Genomic DNA, 19,590 nt, shown 5'->3' with positions numbered 1-19,590 from the left:
GGGCTCCTTTGCCACCCCCCCAGCCCTCTTTGGGCAGGGTGCTCTGCCTGCCCCCCACCCCATGCCTTTTCTGGGTGCTCCCCCCCAAGCTGCCCAGCTAAACACAGGATTTGGCTGCCAAAATCCCTCTGGGGACAAAGCCTGGCTGTGCACCCCAGGCCCAGCAGGGCCAAGGCCCACCAGGCCCGCCCACAGCACGTTCCTCACAAGGCCCCTGGTTAACCCCAGCCACATGGGGCCTTGCCCTCAATGCTGCAATTTTAACTGAATATAGCATGGTTTGTTGTTATTCTTTGTTTTGTGGTGGTGTCCCAAGCGCTGTGCTTTGGCCAGGGGAGTTTTCTCCAAGCAGCGCTCTGCCCAGCCCAGAAACTCTTCACACAGCGGGCAGAGGAGACCAAAACCATCAAGACCTGGATGATCCATGGAGAACAGGTCCATCTGCTGGCTAACCAACAGCATGGTCAGACACAAGCACCAACTAAAACACTGCGGCTGGGAAAGCCGGGAGGAGCAGAGCTCCCTCACCCTTACAGTCTTTGGCCAAATATCTGCCAAGACCCCAAAGCAGCGCCCGCACTGGGCAGAGGGACCCTCCCGCAGAGCTCTGCGAGCATGAGGCTGGTCAGGGTGCTCACGCTATCCCCTCCCCACCAAACCAAGTGTGACAAAACCACCCACCCTTTTCCACCAAACCTGGCTGCCATCAGGCAGGGAAACGGTCTCCGCACATGTGCTGGCCAGATGCTGACTTGAGAGGACTCGAAGGCACGGTTGCATTTTGCAGAACCACAAAAAAACACCGCATGCAGCAGGACCAGAGGGGGGATGGGGGTGACACCAGCTCTTCCCTGCTCATACAACTGGGACCAGTAAGGATGAAAGCCAAACTCCCAGTGTCATTTGTTGGGCCCAGCATTTACAACACCCCCAGGGCAAAAGCTAAACAGGCCCAAATTTGTGTGTGATGCTGCAGGCAAGAAAACATGCTCTATTAATAGAGGGGAGTGGGGAAGGCGGGGGGGGGGGAAGATGACAGTTTTCTGGCATCCCATTTAATTTATTCCAACTTTATGCAGCTCAGCTTTTCCAAAAGAGAAAAGAAAAACAAAAGAAAACTTCCTGACTCCTAAACAAAACAAAAAGTACAAACTGCAGCTGAGAGCCAGCATGCACAAGGTTTACATGAAAAAGCAGAACACCCTTGGCTGTTAACAGAAAACAGGTAGCATCATTTTTACAGTTACTTGGCTTTGCATGCAGGTGCGTTCCTCCCTCAGACGTTCTTGCTCCCTCTCACACATCTCCATCGCTTTCCCACCACAGCCCCAAGGTCTTTTCCTTTTCTCCTCCACTGATACTTCCAAACTCCCGCAAGGACACAAGGGGTTTAATATACACAGACCATCCATGCTCTTTCCACTTCAGATGTGAAACATAGGGACAGGAAGGAAGAAAAAAATAGCAACAAATCCCAGTGCTCCCTTTCCTGCAAAGTTTGGGGCTTTTTGCTTTTCCTTACCCAGCTTCAAGCCCCCAGATGAGGGATATCAGCAGGAGGACTCCACTGTGGTGTTTCTCCAGAAGCTCCAAGGACAGCACAGTGACAGCACCAGCCCCTCAACCCCTCTGTTAGCAATGCCCACCCCAGCCCTGCCCAAGGTCCTGCAAAAAGCTCTAAGACAATTTGCTTGCTTTTAATGTAAGGAGAAGGATGTTTGCAATTGCTTTGCAAAGGGTAGCCATATTAAAAAGGGGAGGAAAAAAATAAAATCTCCTTGCTTAGGCGACGGGGAAGTTATTTATTCTCAGCGTCGGTGTGTTCTGTACAGAAAGAAATCAACAGGTGAAGTAATGGCAGAGACACATCGGTCCTCAGAGCGGCATGTCCAGTGCAAAACCTCTCAGAGTGCCTGCAATTGCTTGGCTTTAACCTATACAAACGTGTACGTGGGCAGACGGGTGCGTGTGTGTCCTGGCCTTTACAAAGCATGATATATACTGTACTTACAAAAAAAAAGTGTGTGCTGAATAGCAAATGCTCACTCCTGTCCCAAGCGAAAATGGAGGGACAAGAGCAGCTGCTGGGAGTGCAGGTTTTAGATGAGTTTTTCCTATCTAGAAAGAAAGAAAGAGAGAAAGAGAGACACTCCCTGGCTGGTTATCCTAAATCTACACAGGCATCCTTCCACCCAGCCCCGGCAAGTTCACTTTAGCTCCCTCAGCTTAAGCCGACCCTAAGAAATACTGGGCAACAGCCCTCCAAACCCCTCAGAAAACCAAGCGTTCAGCTCTGCAGTCACCCAGAGGCCCCATCCTCCTGGACCAGCAGGGCTGGCTGCAGCTAGGGGTGGTTTTGGGGGGACTGTCTTGTTTCTATCCCCTGGTGATGCCCCCTTGGGGGACGCATCCCCATTGCGCTGGCATGTTCCAGCTGGGAAGGGGGGCTTTCCTCCTTCCCTCCCTCCCACACCGCATCCCACGCCAGGACCAACAGGACACGAGAAGCAGTATTTACAGTCTTTGGTCTCGGGGGAGGGAGGGATGGAGGGGGAAGTGGGATTTTTTTGTTGTTGTTTATTTATTTTTTTTTTCCCCCTCCCCTCCATGGCAAAGGGTTTTGCCTGTGGAAGGTGCCGCAAAGCAGCAGGGAGGGCAGGGCCACAGGGCGAGGAGCAAAAAAGACCGGTTCTCTGGCTGACATTGGGCAAAAGACTATAGGAAAGCAGTCCCTTCTCCTTGCAACTCCCCCACCGCCCTTCCCCTCCCTCCCCAGGAGCCGGGCAGCAGGAGGGCAGAACGCGGGACCCAACCCTGGTCTCTTCCAGAGCCTAAAGAGACACGCTGAAAACCATGTACAAATCCAGCACCAGGGCCACGGCGAGCAGGATCACGTCCGTCTACTGGCTCCGCAGGGCGTGTGCTCCCCGGTCCTCCTGCTCGTGGGCTGTGTAGAAGAGGTGGCACTCGGGGTCCCCACGGATGGTGGGCGCACCCTGGATCACCTTCCCGTGGATGGGGTCCACACACCAGCACTCGCCACGCTGCCCGTTCACCGACATCTTGCACTGCAGCGAGAGGGATGGGGCAGACGTCAGCTGAAGAAATACATGGAGAAGACCACCCCCATCACCCCTGTGGTTTCTCCGGAGGTTCAGCACAGATGGTTTGGATTTAAGCAAGATTTAGGGGTGCTGTGCAAGGTCTGTGCTGCAGCAGCATCACTGCTCTGGTGACCTGGCTGAGGGCTGGACCTCTTCCCCAGACCATGCTTGGGACCAACGAGCTGATTTCAGTGAACTATGAGGACAAACACCCCCCCCGATGCATCCCCTGCTTTCAGCCATAGATGAAAGCACCCACAGAGTCAATAATTCCCCAGGGAAAGAGGGATTAAATATAATGACAGAGGGCCTCCATAAGCTTCATATTACCTGCAATTGGGCCAAACGTAACAGCTAGGCCCCATGGACAGACTCAACCATGTTTGGGAACAGGGTCCCAATCTGTCCCCATACAGAGGCAGGGACCACAGTGCGCCTGGACCTGGACTCTGTCCACCAAAGCGTGCTCTGGTTAGAGCAAAATTTCTTGCCCTAACAGCTATCACCCACCCCTTACGCTGGCAGGGCTGCAGCACCTTGTGCCTGGTGCTCATCCCTCCATCCCCAAGGGACACATCCCTGAACAAGGCACAGCAGGAATAAGCCCCCACAGCAGAGGTGAATCCAACAGGCCAGGCTCTGCATGCGCTCTGCAAAGCTGAATTCCAGCCACTTTCTGCAGCTGGACTGAGGTCAAAACACAGCCTTGTTCAGGGGGATAAAAAGCAGGAAAAGAGGTAGAAAAAGCAGCCCCAGCATGAGAGTGCACCCAGGCACCCTCCATCTCATTCTAGCCCACAGGAGGTGGGAGCAGCCAGGAATGCTTTTGTTGGCATCCAATTTCCAGCAAAGGAAAAGGAGCTGACACTCAGATCTAGAAACTAGATGAAGAAAAAAACTGGGAACAGACTCATGCTTGCCCTGTTTGCCCTCAACCAGACCAGGTTTTTGTCCCTTCTTTTTCTGTACCTATGGTCAATGTGTAACATCTGCATACTGCAGAAAGAGAAGGGACAGAGGAAGATTATCTCAAAGCATCCTGCTCTTTTTTAATGCTTTTAAAAAAAAGTGTTCCTGATCAAGGGTTGGAAGTAGTCCTTAAAAAAGGCTTAGCCATGAAAACAGCAGGCCATTTGATTCCTCCAAGGGATCAGCTCCGCACAGCCAGAAGGGCTGCTTGCACCATTGATGCAGGTCAGCCCTGGACCAGCTGGTGTTTTGCTGCCAAAGAGAGATTTCTCCTGTCTGCAGACTCTCCTGCAGCATCTGATGCTCTCCTAGAGTCTGTGACTGTTCCTCACACTGCAGACGTCAAACATCTGGCTCTGAATCAGGCTCCCAGAGGCTTTGTGGCACCACAGCATCTTACAGAGCTGCCCCAGCCCATCTTCCAGGGCCCCTGGGACCTGCTCCCTGCCCCAGGAGCAGAGGAGGATTTCTATGCGGTGCTGAGCAGAGGGATGCCACTAGGAGCACAGCTGGACCTAGGGCTCCAGCTCTCCCCACTTGCCTGCTTGAGATTGTACAAGCCATGCTTGTCGCAGTTGGGGATGTGGAGGGAGTAGAGGTGCTCCAGGGGACCTCGCTCATCCGGCAGCCGCATGGTGGAGATGCGTTCCAGGACCTGATCCAGCTCCTGCTGACAAGGGGTCTGAAAAGAGCCGAGAAAACAGAAAGACAAATAATCCATGTAATCCCAAATCCGTGTAATGCGACCATTCACAGCATCTTATCCTCAAATCTTCATGTGGCCAAGAGCCAACCCAACACCTGATTGCAGGCCTTGAAGGCACAATGGAAAAGCCTCAGAGATGCTTCCACAGCAGCCCTGAGCCTGGGCTCACAGCTGAGGCAGCTCCGCTACGTTACACCTGGTGTTAGCCACGGCAAGTCTGCACCTGCCTGGTTCTGCTTTATGTTGTTCCCCCCATCCTCCCAGCAGCAGTAACAGCATGGGGACTCCCTAAAATGATGATACCCCCACCATGCCGTGGAGCCACGTCTGTCCCACAGAAATCACCCACTTAAGCTAAATTTGACCCAAGGGCTACAGGAGCGAGTTCTATCTGGGGTAGCACAGGGAGCGCACATTGGGGAGACTGGGCCACGAACATGCCTTTTCCTTGGAGATAAGGGCTCAAAGCTCCTCTCTGCCCCTGTACTCCCCACATATAAATGTCTTATGTTTATAGAGAAGTATTACAGACCTTTTGGGGTGGCTTTCCAGCCCTATGCCACCTAGTTGCCTTGACCGAGCTGCCCACTAGAGGGAAACCATGGCCAAGAACCGGAGGGCGGCAGGACAAGAACAGGACACTGGGCACTGTCCTGCTGCATGACAGCCCCACAACACACTCTCGGGGGCCTCCCTCAACCCACACTGGGGCTGTCCTGCAGCAGGCAGAACCCCCCACCGCAAATCCCTGGGGGCTGCTTAGGGAAAAAGGGTGTGCAAAGGCCAGGCTGCAGGCAAAGGGCATGCTCACGCCCCTGCAGGGGCTGGTGCTGAGCCAGCGGGACCCCCCTTCTCCAGCCCTGCTGTCAGAGGGTGAAGCTGCAATGAAAATAACGCCTCCTCGCCAGCACATCAAAGTTCATCAGATGGTGTGTTCAACCCCAGCTTCAGGCCAAAACAAACGTTTGCTTTTCTTTCTTTTTTTTCCCCCCCTCTCTTTTTCTCTTTCTTTAAAAGGCAGCTGCAAATGTCACTTTCGTGTTCAGCATCTCTCCCTGCGAGCCCCTGTTAGATCCCCATGCCCCCACCTCCCCCTCACACACTCCCTCCTCTCACCCTGCCCGTCGGCATCCGCGACTTCTTCGAGTCCTCGTGGTTGTGATGGGGCTTGCCCACTTTGCCCATCTGCCGCTGCTGCTCATTCACCTTCTCCCTCATAACCGCCAGCTCCTTCATGCCCGTTTTCATGGGTTTCCTGCCCCCAGCTCCGCTCAGGATCCCTGGGGTGCCATCCACGTGATTCTCGGCAAGGATGCTCTCGGACCGGTCATCGCCATTGTCTGTAGGAGAGAGGGCAGAGAAGGAAAGGGTCAAGCTCAGCCAGGCACTCTCTCACATGTTCATCCCATCCTGGATCGCTTTCAAGCATGGACGGTTACCAAACCATAAAATCTTTGCATGCAAAAATTTTAAATTGCGTTAGCCCTTTCATCTGGAAGGTGAGAATAGATCCTTTCATTCTGGAGTTATTACCACACGAAAAGACAGTTTAGAAAGCAGGGGAAATCGCTGCTGCTGGAGAAGTTCTTTCTGGTTTTTCTTTGACCTTCTAAATTACTTCCCGAAGAATGTAATTTTCCCATCAGAAGTCCAGTTGAGTTAGTGATGCCAAGTGTACTTCAGCTCCAAAACTTAAAAACCACAGTGATTAGTAACAATACCTTGAGTCCATCTATCATCCCCCAGAGTATCTCCAGGAATACTTGCTCAATATTAATGTGCTAAAATAAATTCTCAGGACTGCTTTCAAAAATACCTTTCCTCTTTTTTTTATGGCCACCCTAATTTCCCTCAGAGATCCTGCCATTTCAGTGATTGTCCTTGCCGTATCGTCTTTCACATTGTCATATGGTGCATTACTCACCCAGCTGCTAGCACGCAGCCTACCTACTTCTGTGTTTGGCCACTTCTCACTGCGGAACCACCCCACATGTCCTGGGCCTGACTCTGCCACTGCTGCAAGCCACAAGACCCCTACCTAATTCAGCCCTACCTAATTCAGCCATTTCAAATCTCTTTGCAGAAAAGCTGGGATAAACACCAGGCTTTTCCCACCTCCTCCGTTCTCTGCTTTGTGCATTTCCCCACTTTGCTGGGCACTGTTTCTGTAGGCGATCCTTGCCAAAGTAGGACACAATGATGGCAATGCTGCAGTCCCTTTGGACTCTGCAGTGGAGACAGACCTCTAATCCTCCCATTTGCTCCAGCAGGTGACAGCTCGGTCTCCTCCTTGGTGCCTGGCAGTACTCGTGGTCTGACCTGGCTGAGATACAGAGAAACCTGAGCAACCACATCTAACACTGAAGCTGGATTTAACATTTGAGCTAGCCCTGCTCTGAGCAGGGGCTTGGACCAAGACTTCCAGAGGTCCTTTCCAGCCCAAATTATGATTCAACTTATGTATGCACGCCACCTTCTCATAGCAACAACCCAAGCTAATATGCGTCTGCATATAAGAGCTCTTCAGCAGCTTGACAGGTAGTATGGCAGTGACAGACCAGGCCCTTTTGGTCCTACAGGGGTGACGAGCACCAAGTTTCATAGCATACCAAGGAGAACTGTAGCACCCAGCCTCCAAGCATCAGCAACACAGTCCAGACTGTCTCTGACACCTCTGATTTCAGCTTTCCAGCACCCCAGACGCTTGTATGAAGTCACATTAAACTGTGAATGACAGGGCACACAATACTTTAGTCCATGTAACAAGGCTTAATTTATGGTCCTGCCCTGCTTTTTGAAGACCAAGCAGCCAGAGCACGTTAAAATTTTAACATTTCCTTCTTTTTAGGAGGTGCATCATGTTTTGACAGGACGTAACTGTACCATCTTGACACAGAGTGGAAAATCATAATAGGAAGTGTTTTATTTCTACCACAGCTTCCCAAGCTCTTTTCCGCAGGTATTATGACCCCAGGGTCCCACAAGGGAAATTGCAAGAAAAGTTTTGTCTACAATTACTCAGTAAATGTGCAGCTGCCTACAGACTGATGGCAGAAGAACAGCCCAAGAAGGCTGGATGACAGACCAACCCCAACGTCCCATCCACAACAGACCACCAGCATCTGCTTGGGGACCTGTGTCAGAAGGACTATTCCCAATCTGTACTGGAGAGCAGCAGCAACAACCCTTCTGTGCTGGAGACGGCATTTAAAAGGATTTAAAAAACGATTTACAAAGCCACCAGTGGACCCATCCTTCTTGGATTTGTCCAATATCCTTTTGAACTTCCTCCCAATTTTGGCCCCAGATCTCCCAGTACTGGGATCGTCCCACTTCCCAGAAATACTAAATGTGTTTGGTTTGCAGGTTTTTAGCTGCTTAGGTAGTGACTGAAAAGCAAACATGGGGCAAAACCAATCTGGCAAAGTCCACAACTTTCCTCAATACTGGTTCCAGACAAGAATTTGGATGAGGCTTGATAGCCAGATGGGCGAGCTCAAAGTCTGGGCTGCTGCCTGGCGATTGCTGCCTTGGCTATCATCCGAGGAGCAGGGCAAGGAACATTTTGAGCAAGAATCTTCTGTTTATCCACCAGTCTCCCCATTAATTAGAAACACATAGCGAGAAGAGAAGGCCATGAGGCCGCCCTTCAGACAGGATCAAATGAAAAAGCACCGTGCAGAAGATGGGCAAGGCCTGCCAGGCGCTGACTCGCAACAAGCTGCTTAGGAGGTTTTCAGCCTTCCAATGTCTTTTGTTCTCTCCTCAGTGACCCCACGAAGTGACCAACACCACGAGAAGAGCAGCAGCAAGGCAGTGTTTTGGACACATTGCGGTCCCCTGCTCCATTCAGAAAACCGATGGTGTACAGCGACCGAGAAGCAGCGTGCTGAACGCAGTGCCTTCCCTGATCAGCTCTCGCTCCTTCATCCCTCCAACTAAAATATATAGACATCTGCCCAAATAAGCACTGCTCTAGTAAATCAAGGCAAGCTGGTAAGCCTCTTGTCGGCTGATTCATTCACAAAACCTGCTTCTGATAATATTTTCGCTCATTTTTCTCACTTTCCAATGCTAACAAATGTCAGCCCAAAGAAAACCCCTGATGGGAGCAGAGCGTGCAAGCCCATGTGCACGAACACACCCAGGGACGGGAGAGGTTGGTCTTGGCTCCTCGAGCACCCTCACAGGAACAAACCTGGAGCCAAGGCCAGAAAGGTCCAGCTGCTATCAACTGCGAGTTTTCCTCCACACCGCTGAGATGGGTTGATCTACCTTGGGCAGACTCCAGAGCCCCCAGCACAGCTTTTCCCTCTCTCAAAGCCTGTGCTGCTCCTTAGGAGGAGTCCTCCTGGGCTGAGGCTTTCAGAGACGGCTAAATCGAAATCAAGAAGTGCCTCCCATTTTGTCCTCCCCACTTCTTGCAACTTCATGCAAGCCAACAACCAGGACATCCCCCCTTCCCAGCAGCTGGGGAAGGCGACAGGACAGGAGACTGGGCCCACCTGTCCTTCATGAAATGAGGCCCAGCCTTGGTAGGCCTCCTTTCAAAGATCTAAGAGGAGCCTGGCTGCCATGGCAAGAGCAGAGACATTGAGCCTTGAGGCTGGGAGAACGAAGAGCCAAACGATGCTTTTTACAGCCAAATAACCAAGAGAAGCGAGTTGTACATGCTTGCTTACGACTATCTATGAACCAATTCAGCCACCCACCAACCCCACCAGCATGGGATGGGCAGGCATGAGATCGCCTAAGATACACAAGCCTAATCCATTTGTCATCCTGGCAGACGCCCTTTTGCTGACCAATTTCAATTTGCGCTAAATATATCCATGAACAGAGTGGTGCCGAACTCCAAAACAATTATGTTTTATAGCTCTTCCCTTTTCCTATGGCATGTGGAAAACATCTCCTGTGCTATTTTGGATCAAAAGGTAGAGCACGCTGTGCAGGGAGGGAGCGGTGAGGCAGGAATCAAAGCAGATAGCCCAAGTTCTCCTGAACACCGACACGGAGCCCATGAAACACCTCTCTCCGCGCCAAGAAAATGATTTCCTTATGGCTTTTTTCAAGAAAAATTCCCATTGGCTTCAATGGGGCGAGGACTTGGCTGAGGAGGAAGCTTATCCAAAAGGCCATCAGCTAATGTCTGTAGCCAGCCATGCAGCCTCGCCAACATTTTCAGAAGCGGCTACTAATTTCCAGCACTAAAATTTTCAGGAATCTGATTCAAGACCTCCAGGTACTCCCACCGAGACGGCGGAGGAACAGAGGGGCTTAAAAAGGACCTGCTGGTTCCTGAGAACAAAGGAGAAAGAAGCCCCATGCACAGACAGGCAGCTGCCTGACATTAAAGGCACATCTTCATCCCTTTGGAGAGCCCTGAAGCGTATGTGGGCTGTAGGACAGGACCCAGCCAGCCGCACTCACTGCTGCATGGCGGGGAGCAGATGCCATGCCAAGGACCACATCACCCTCGCCAGCGCCGCCCTCCCTCTGCACTTGCTGTCCTCCAGCAACAGCTTGCTCAGGAGTTTCACATGCATTCACTTATCCATTCAGGGTGTTTACACAGCATCCAAGTGCTGATTGTGGTCTCAAATCCACAGAAAGTTTTGTCCAAGTGGCCTTCAACACTCTGCTCACAGCCCCCTCAGCCTCAAGGCCTGGATGCTCCCCGGGCTCGCATTTCCCTGCCACAGCCACCCCTCTCCATCTGAAGAGAAAGAGCTTTACAGTCCATTAATGACCCCGGAGAGGGAAGTGTTCTTCCTGGGACACAGACAGACAGACTTTAAGGAGTTCTGCTTCCCATCCCAGCTGCCAGGAGCCCAGCCCTTGTCCTGCACAGCCTGAGAGCAGACAGAGCCTATAAGCCTGACCCTTACCATGCACCACAGCCAGAGAATGACTCGCAGGAAGGTGGGGAAGGAGCAGACAAACCCTGACTGCAGCCCCGGTGACCTCTGCTTCATCCCTCTGCAAAGTGCAAAGCAGTTCTAGGAGAGCTCTGGGCAAAGGTTCCTGTGCAATAGCTCTGGTGTGGGTGTTGTTGACCTGGAGCTCGGATACCTCAGGAAACGTTTGCCAGCAGGGATTATATCGGCGTTGCAATTTCCTTGCGGCAGGAGCTGCCAAGAACAAAGTCCCCCCCCAGGCCTCTGGCCCACCCTAACCCAAAAAGGACCCATGTCTGTCACTACTGCTGCCAGAATACAAAGCGCCGCAGTGGCACAGCATCCAGCAGGGCTCAGCTGACAGCAGGGGGGGGGCAGGGACTTTGGGGCACCACTGCACAGCCCAGCCCCGCACATAAGTGAGCCAGGCTGGATGTGACTCTCCAGAAGCAGAATAAACCAAAGCAGCCGCTCAAGTTTCACTCTTTGCAGTCAAAAAAAAAAAAAAAAGAGACTGGAAAATGCCACAGAGGGAGTGCAAGTAATGGGCAACGTAGGAGAAGGGAGGCAGAAGGGATGTAGGGCAGAAAAAAAGCCTTCCCACCCCAGGACATCTCTCACAGAGACCACCTGTGGATGCTCAGGGAAGAAGAAACAGCACAGTTATGGAGCAATCCCTCCCCAGATGTCCCCCCAACAATGAGCAGCTCAGGAGCTTCCTGAGCCAAAGGACACATCCAGACCAGGTTTAACAGCCGTCACACCTAGATGGGAGGAATCCCCTGTTTCGGGTTTGACTACAGGAATCCCACCTAAATACCTCCCTCCTGGTTCCCTCTCCCCAGCCCCGCGGCCTGTTGCGCTAAGCCTCATCCAGCCCTGCAGAGCCGGCACTTAAGCACTTCAGTTGGCTGCAGAGGAGAGCAACCAGGGGTGCCCATGCCACCCAGCTTTCAGAAGGGCCGGTCTCCAAAATCCCTCAGAAGGGTGGGCCTCTGCAGGACACAGAGCTGAGAGCCGGAGATCAGCTTGGAGCATCTCTCCATCCCTGGGGTTATTTCACTCAGCCAAGGTGCTCACTAACGGTGAGGTAGAAGAGGAAATTCCTACTTTGTTCTACAAGAGATGGCTTTACCTCCACTATAAGCTGTCCACAAAGCACCTAGAGCTCCCCTGGGGCTCTCCAAACTCCCTTTATTTTTTTGCCATCCGATCTTTTCAGTCCATCTCTCGCAGAAGGGAACACTATGTCCTGCCCAGGGCTTGCTTCACAAGCTCCTGTCCCTGCCCCGAGCTGCTAGCACCAAGGGGTGATCCAAGGGGCACCCAGTGCCTTCCTTTGGCTCAGCTGTCTCGCAGGAAATGCTTTATGCTCCTGCAAAGTGCCAGGACATTGACGCAGGGCAACGCAGCCTCCAGCAGTCACTTAACTCTTTTCTCTGCTGCTTCTTGGTAGCTGCAAGGAACAGCTTTCCCTCCTCCAGCCCTCTGGGTCCAAAGCTGGGAAAAAAAAAATACACACCTAATGCACAGTGCCCTGCAGCATGCAGGCGCCCCATCACACCCAGACTCCTCCAGCACACCAGAGCAAGCACCGAAGTGATGCTGAGACAGAACTGATCGCAGATGAGGAAGAAGAGGGACTGAAATGTCCCTTCCCCTGGGCTTTATTTCAAATTGCCTTTTTTTTTTTTTAAATCATGTTTGTAGACTGGTTTCCCAAGGATACAGGACTTGTGCAATAACACAGCCTGCCCCTATGTGTTTCTGCATGTGCATGTGTTTGCATGACTGCCTATTAGTCCTCCTCCACCTCCCAATATATCTACAAACACGTCAGCAAATACCAACTAAATCTCAAACGGGAACCCGAATTCTCAAAAATAGTAAGTTTCCACCATTTCATGGAAATGTGCAGCCAGGCTGAAGAGAGATGAAATAGCAAGGTTTGTTTTGTTAGCTTTCTTTCCAACTGATTCAGCTGATGGGCTATGTAGCACATCACCGGCCTGCTCTGTGTGGGCCCAGCAGAGCACAAACCATCGCTGGGGAAGGTCTGCTCCGGCCCTCCTCCTGCCAACAGCCAGCTCACAAATGTTATTTGTGACATCCTGCTCTCTCCCATGCCAGTCATTTGCTTTGTGCTAAGAATGATAAGGGAAAAAGCTGTTTGGGTCGCTGAAAAAATGCTTCTCCAGTCCTCTCATTCACCCAATGTCCACTCGCAATCCCATTTTTCTCTCCTCCACTTCTTCCCACAAGCGTGGAACTGCAGAGCTGCAATCATCCTCCTCAAAGGTGCTTACAGCCGAGATGCCCCAGACACCTAAATGCCAAGGCAGAAGAACCAGAGGGTCTCAGCTCACGGCCGATGACAGTGGTTTTGTCCCTACCTTTGCCACACAGTGAGACACCTAGGGTGAGCTGACTTGCCCCATCTCCACCTCCATCCTGCAGTACAGGGAATTCACTCGCTGTTTTCCCAGGATGCTGCTAAGACACTGGTCCCAAAAGTGGCAAATACCACGTTTTGATGTTTTCCAAGGCTCCTGTTCAGCAGCACATGCACAATTTCAACACATGTGAAGGCAGCTGGCTAAGGGGAAGAAACATTAATATGTTTGAAAGGTTTTGCTGAGTGAGGCTCTCCGAGCTCCCTGCCACCATAAAAGCATTCCCCTTTGTTAACGAGCCGTATCTCAGCCCTTTCAACACACTTCTCTGATTAGCCCTCCGCAAAGCTGCAACCTTCCCAACAGAACCAAGCGAATTAACTCAAAAACACTTTAAGCTTCAATTAATTGCACTGCAGCTTCCCTGTTTGACCTTGCCTGTAAAATCCCTAGGGTAGCTACTTCTTAGTCATTAGGGGCTTCTGCCTGAATGAACCGAGCTGTTAACGTCACCAGGCCAAGTCTCTGCCTTCCATCCCCTGTCACTCGCCTGTATCCCTGTGGTCTTCAGTGCCTCGGCCACCCTAAAAAGCCTGCACCAACTTCCATTATAAGCTCAGCCCCTAAATCCTCAGTTCCTATGAATTTCCAAAGTGAAATAAGACCACAAAACCACCTCATTTACCTCCTAGAGGCTTCACTGCTGTGTTCAGATTTCCTTTATTTTCCCAGTTTGTTAGGAAACACAGGATCAGCTGAGCCCAAGCCCAATGAGGTTTTTGCTTCACATAGTCTGGACAACATGAGCGCTCCTCTCTGCAGCCTATGTGATGGTGCCCCCAAGTTAATTATTATCTAAGTGACCTCGGTTTGGCAGCAGGATGCTGCACCTCTCTTTACTGCAGGAGAACAGCTGCTGGCAGTCACAGAAGCTTCAAGTCCTAATGAGGGCAATTCCCAGGTATGAAGCTCCGCAGCTTGGCCAGAAGGAAGAAGAGATGCCCTGGGGGCTTGGGAAGGGATGATGGACTAATGATCTGGTGGACACACAATCGTGAACAGCCCAAACTCACTCTGAACTTTTCTGCCTCCCTCACATTTTTGGAGAGAATGTAACATACAGGACTCATTCAGACTTGTCCCATTTCGAGACGATTGCCCTTCTAGGTTCAGGCAGCAACAAGTAGGCGACAGTTAGCTGGGGATAGGCACCAAGGAAAGATATGCTACCAGACGAATTGCTCATATCTGCCCACCAGGGTCTTCCAACACATGTAGCACGCCTCTTGGATAGGGTGCTTTAACCAAATACAAGGCATCCTCTTCCAAATGGAGGTGGCCAAGTGAAACTTTTGGGTCCTTCTCACAGAGGTTTGGGAGATGGTCCAGTGCTCATTTCTGGCCACAAAAGCACTCCCTCTGCAGGCAAGCAGTGCCCTCCACCTGTTCCAACTCCTCAGGGATGGCTTAGTTCAACAGAAAGGTGTCCTCTGACGCTGGAAACCCAATTGTGCCCTTTGGTGCCCAACCACAGCTCCCACCAAGACCAACAGCTAGCGCAGAAGCGGCTCTGGACAGCGTACGGCCAGAGGAACCTACAACAGCATTCCCATGTGCCTTCTGGGAAGGCTACACGCAGGGGTGCCAGAAATCTGACCTTCCGCTCTGCAGAAAGGTAGAAAAGCTTGAAAATCAGGAAGAAAAACAAGTGAAAAAAAAGACAAACCTCAAAAGGTCAGAGCAGTGCCCCACCCTGCCTGCCAGAGCCATCTCTCGTCTATCTCCGGTGCAGCTCCACTCCCTTCTCAGCCACATTGGCTTCTCTAGTTATTATGACTATTGCATGCAAATGGAATGAACTTCAGCCATTTGTATTACTAGTTTTTAAATAACATCTCACTTTTCCACAGTCAGTTTTCCAGACAGCGGCTCGGTCCAGGGCTCCCCTCACCACCCACCCAAATCTCATTGCGCATTTCCTCAAAGTCTGCCTTTTCAAAACACGCTATTATTATGGTAATTCCTTTCTACCTTCTCCTCAGAAACCCTGCCAGACCCCAGCTGCAATTACCACCAGTGTCACCTCGAGGTCTGCCGGACTTACTGTCCCCATGCAACCCCCTGGCTGAACACCAGCTCTCAAAGCCAACCCTACGTTGGATTTTTCCCCAGGAACCTGCATTCCCCAGAGGGGAAGCACAACTGCCTCCAAATAAAAGCGGAGCGCTGAATTGTAGGTGGAAAGGCAGCATCTGTCATATTTTAGTCGCAAGTCTCTTCTGCCCACCAGCAGCTCCCAGCTGTCTCTGGCACTCTCAGACATCAGCCTCCCCTCCTCGTGGGGGCCACCACAGGCTTGTCGAACCCCACATTTAAGCCCCAGGTTGAGGTGTTCAGATTGTGTTTGGTCAAACGAGGAAAAAGCCACAACAACTTTGCAATTATTTCAGGTCATGTCAAAACACTTTGTTCATCTCAGATGGAGTTCCTGGAACAATAATTCACTCTGTTTGGCAGTCACTTTGCTGGATTTCCTTAACCCTTGTTTTATGCTTCTCCCAGGTAGGAACAGAGCTAAATTTTACCCTTGCAGTAAAGAACACCACAAGGTGGATTGACCCTGATCTTGATCATGCATTTATCATTTACAGAAACCAGGCAACTGCCACTCTTTAGGCATGAAGTCCTCACTGATGGGAAACCACTGTTCAAACAAACAGGAGCTCTGCCAAAATAAAGAGTTGCCGATTTGTCCCACTGCTGAATGACACCCAGGGACATGCAGGAATTTGACGAAGGGCTCAGACTCACAGATATGCTACCAGAAGGCAGCAATTTACTGCAGATCAACTGATCTGTAATAGCAGCTTATGGCACACAACGGCCACGCGCATGCTTGTTGCCTTTACGGTCCTTCGTTGACTTCCAGCCTTCAAAGCCTACAGCGCAAGCAGATCAATGTCATTTGGCTTTCAGAAGGGGAAATTTCCTCCCACACAGGTGGGAGGAATAAGCGCAAGGCAGCCCTGCCTGCCACATCGCTCTGCTGTGTCACTGCTTTGGTCTCCTGCCTTTGTAAGAGAAGGGGGCTGGATCTCGCTCCATTTCCAAACGATGCTGTATTTTGGGCCACCCATGAAGTTGCCCAAGCTCCAACCTCAGGAGTACGCAGACTCCCGCTGAGCAAGAGGCAGGAAGAGAGAGTCATAAAATTGCGGTCAAGGAAGGAAGAAAAGAAAGGGGAAGATCAGTCGGCTGCGTTCTCAAGGAGGAGGGAGGCATCCCGACACCTAAAATGCAGACCACCACAGAACAGCGATGGAGACAGATGCGATAAAGCAGCTGGACCACCGGAAGGGAAGCTCTGACGTGCGGCGGTCAGCATGCTGCTCACAGAGCCCCAGATGTTATCCCACATGCATCCAGCTGGCATGCTCAGCACCAAGCGCCCCGGCACGTTTGCTGTGCACCTGATCCAGGCAGCACCCCTCACCCTGCAATCCTGCTCAGCTCCACCGCAGCCTTCCCATCAGTTGATGCTGAAAGGATCTGGCTACTGCCTACAGGAGAAGTAGGCTTGGAAGACACCCAGACTTGTGGCAAAGAGCCCTTTTAGGGGACAAGCTGTTTGTATGGGTGGTACCCCACTGATGGCAAGCCATCCACGTCTGTGTTAACACACCAAATCGGTAAAATACTGAGCTTCCACAAGAAAATGCTAGGCGATCCTCTGGCTTCAAGATGGATGGACATTCTCCGTTCACCTCAAAATGCCAGACGGCTTCGGCTAGCTTCTGTCATAGCGATGTTTAAGGGCCTCTCCAAACCAGCCTTGCACATGGTCTAAGCATGGACCAGACGAGTCGCTTCCCCCCACACAAACACCCCAAAACCCAGACGGCTGCTCAGCAGTGGGTGTTGCTCACTTGCATTGCAGGTATTACACAGCACGTGAACAAGTCCTACCTGTCCTTCATTCATCTCCTTACAGCCTAAAACACCCTCTTACTTCCTGCTCCATCCCCAAATTTGGGGTGAAAATGTGGCAGTCATTCAAAGGCATGCAACTCCCCAGGCACAGGGCTTGGGGAAAGAGCACACCAAGGGGGGCACTGCAGCGTCTGGGGAGCAGCGAGGTGAGAGGCTGTCATTAGCTCAGTTGCCCCAGTGCGCTGTCATTAACCCCTCAGCCCCCCAGCACCCACCAAGGGCTTTCAGCAGCTCCAAAACCAAAATCACTGCGCTGCTCCCCATCAGAAAAAGCACGGGCGCACACATCCGCCTCCACCGCGCTCAGTCCATAAAGCTCCGCTTCATCGAAGCCACTGTTGCCACATCTGTTAGTGCTTTAGAGCACGTACATCTGGTTCGATTGAGCACTTGACTTTATTGCTGCTTTATCTCCATTTTCTGAACAGGCCTTGAGGAGAGCGCTTGGGACATTTGTTTTCCGTTTTTACTTTTTAAATTTTTCTCCCCACAGAAATCCCACCTGAAACAGGAACAAAAAGCCCTGTTGCAGTCACTCACATTGCTGGGGCTGCTTTTAGTGAAGCCTCCCCCCAGCACGATGAACCCCATCCCTAATATCCTGGTGTACATACTTCAACACCATGGAGCCTTGATGCAATCTCCCCGTAGCGTTCCTCTGCCCTGCAAAAAATTGGCGGGAGGTGTTACAGTACAAGCCAGGGAGAAAAAGAAAAGAAAAAAGGTCTTGCTGCCCCTGCCACCTCCAAAACTTTGCCTCTGCCAAGTTGCAACAAACAGGAAAAGCAGAATCAAAACACAGCCCCCACATCCCTCTCCATCCATGCAGCTCAGGCTGCACTGCTGCCAGCTACCGCTCACAAACAATTACGCTGTGAGCCTCCTCAGGCACATCCTTCCAGGTGGCCTGAACAGCAGAAAAGCCCAGCTCAGGAAGCCTGCATCCAATACATGGGGTGCTTGAAATCCTTTCCAGGAAGCGCAAAGGTCCTTCGTGCCCCTTTGCCAGCTCCTGTGCTGGAAGATGCTGGCTTCTGCCGCTGAGGAGCAGCAGCCAGGCACGCAGGGGCTGGGAACAGAGATGAGTACTGGCTGCAAAGCTGGCAGTTTTCCCACTAAGCCACCCCAGATGCTTCCCAGGAGAAGAACACGGCTGGGCCCTCCTGCAGGAAGGAATCGGGGCACCACCGCTGGGCGGTGGCATCCTCCCAAGGACCTGTGCCCAGCATCTTCCCACGGTTTTCTGGCCACGATGTGTCTGGCACGGGCAGGTACCAGCCCTGTCTCTGAACCCTGGCTCTGACACTGCCCCAGTCATGTCCCCCAGCACATCCCTCCAACCATCAGCTGCTTGCCCTCCCTCCCACCCACCCAGAGCCCTGTTCAGCCAGCACCGCTCTGATCTCTCCCTGTAAGCTCCAGCTTTCAACTCTCCTGGAGGAAGCAGGCGTCTGTGTCCTCCTGCCTGCTCCCCGTCCTACCAGAGTAAGATATTAAAAGCACTGCCAGCCTTCCCAATGCCACGTTCCAGTTTGATTTCATGCTGCGGTACTGAGTTCAATCATCTTTTATCCCTGCTGCCTGCTACCTTTTCTCAGATGTCTAAGCACAAAAGCCACCCCTGAAGCAAGCAAAAAAGCAAGGCACATTAGCAGCAGCTGAACGAGCTCCTCTGGTCCTTCCTGCCCCAGTCCAACAAGACTTCAGGCCCAGGAGAATAAACAACTGAACAGGAGAGCTAAAGGGGTCACAAGGTAATTAAGCTCTGCACTTGCTATCCCGGTGTGGGTGTTGCTGTGTGCTTGAGAGTTACTTGGATGCGCTGGATTGTAAAACAGACCCATCTTCTGGAGTTCTTCTGGGCTCCTTGGGAGGAGGATACAAGCAAGTTACAACTTCTAAACCTCTCCCATCCCCTTCCCTTCATCCAGCAAGGCTCATGCAGACAAAGCAAGGACATCTTTCTCAACAGAAAATCCCTCTCTTGCTTTCCAGGTGAATCCTGCTGAGCACTACCCATGGAAAGACCAAACCAAGTCATCTGCACAAGGATACCCTGTCTTCTAAAGATGGGGAAGAGGAGAATTCAGACACTACAGTACACAAAAAGCAAAGATCTGCCACCAGACTGCTTCTCCTCGGCCCAAGGCCCATGTGTCCCATGAGACAGGGTTTTCACACAACCCAGCACTGAACCGCCTTCAACAGAGCATGGCAGAGCGGGGAGGCTGCTGCGATGCTCATCGGTGAGAGAGGGAGCACGGCTGGGGCTGCTCCTTCTACAGACACCGAGCAGGTCCCAAGCCCTAGCACAAGCTGACCACGACCGAGGCTGTCCGTGCAGACCCCTCCAGCTGCACACAGCTTGCTTAAGGCCCCAGCACATGGCTGCTCTTCGTGTCTCCCTGCCAAGGCACCAGCGTGCTCTTCCAGCATGTGATCACCACCAGCAGCTACAGCTGCGGTCAGCAGCAGATGGTGGGGGAAGTGTAAGGACTGATCCTTTCCTCTGCTTCTGAAAAAAAAACAAA

General features: G+C 51.9%; 1 protein-coding gene across 2 annotated transcripts in view; it reads right to left on the bottom strand.

The window, feature by feature from the left end:
* Positions 1–1,782: 1,782 nt before the first annotated feature.
* The window catches only part of IGFBP2 (insulin like growth factor binding protein 2), a 54,778-nt gene continuing 36,970 nt past the window's right edge, over positions 1,783–19,590 (bottom strand). For both annotated transcript variants that reach the window (XM_035565681.2, XM_050711388.1), the window contains exons 2-4: positions 5,896–6,119; positions 4,615–4,755; positions 1,783–3,068 (exon numbers count right to left, since the gene is read on the bottom strand). In XM_035565681.2, coding sequence (XP_035421574.1) covers positions 2,901–3,068; positions 4,615–4,755; positions 5,896–6,119 — 533 coding nt within the window. In that variant the 3' untranslated portion in view covers positions 1,783–2,900. The remainder of the gene's footprint in view (positions 3,069–4,614; positions 4,756–5,895; positions 6,120–19,590) is intronic.

The sequence above is a fragment of the Cygnus atratus genome, chromosome 6 (genome assembly GCF_013377495.2).
Source record: "Cygnus atratus isolate AKBS03 ecotype Queensland, Australia chromosome 6, CAtr_DNAZoo_HiC_assembly, whole genome shotgun sequence".
In the NCBI taxonomy this organism is placed as follows: Eukaryota; Metazoa; Chordata; class Aves; order Anseriformes; family Anatidae; genus Cygnus; species Cygnus atratus.
This window is presented reverse-complemented; position numbering and strand designations above follow the sequence as displayed.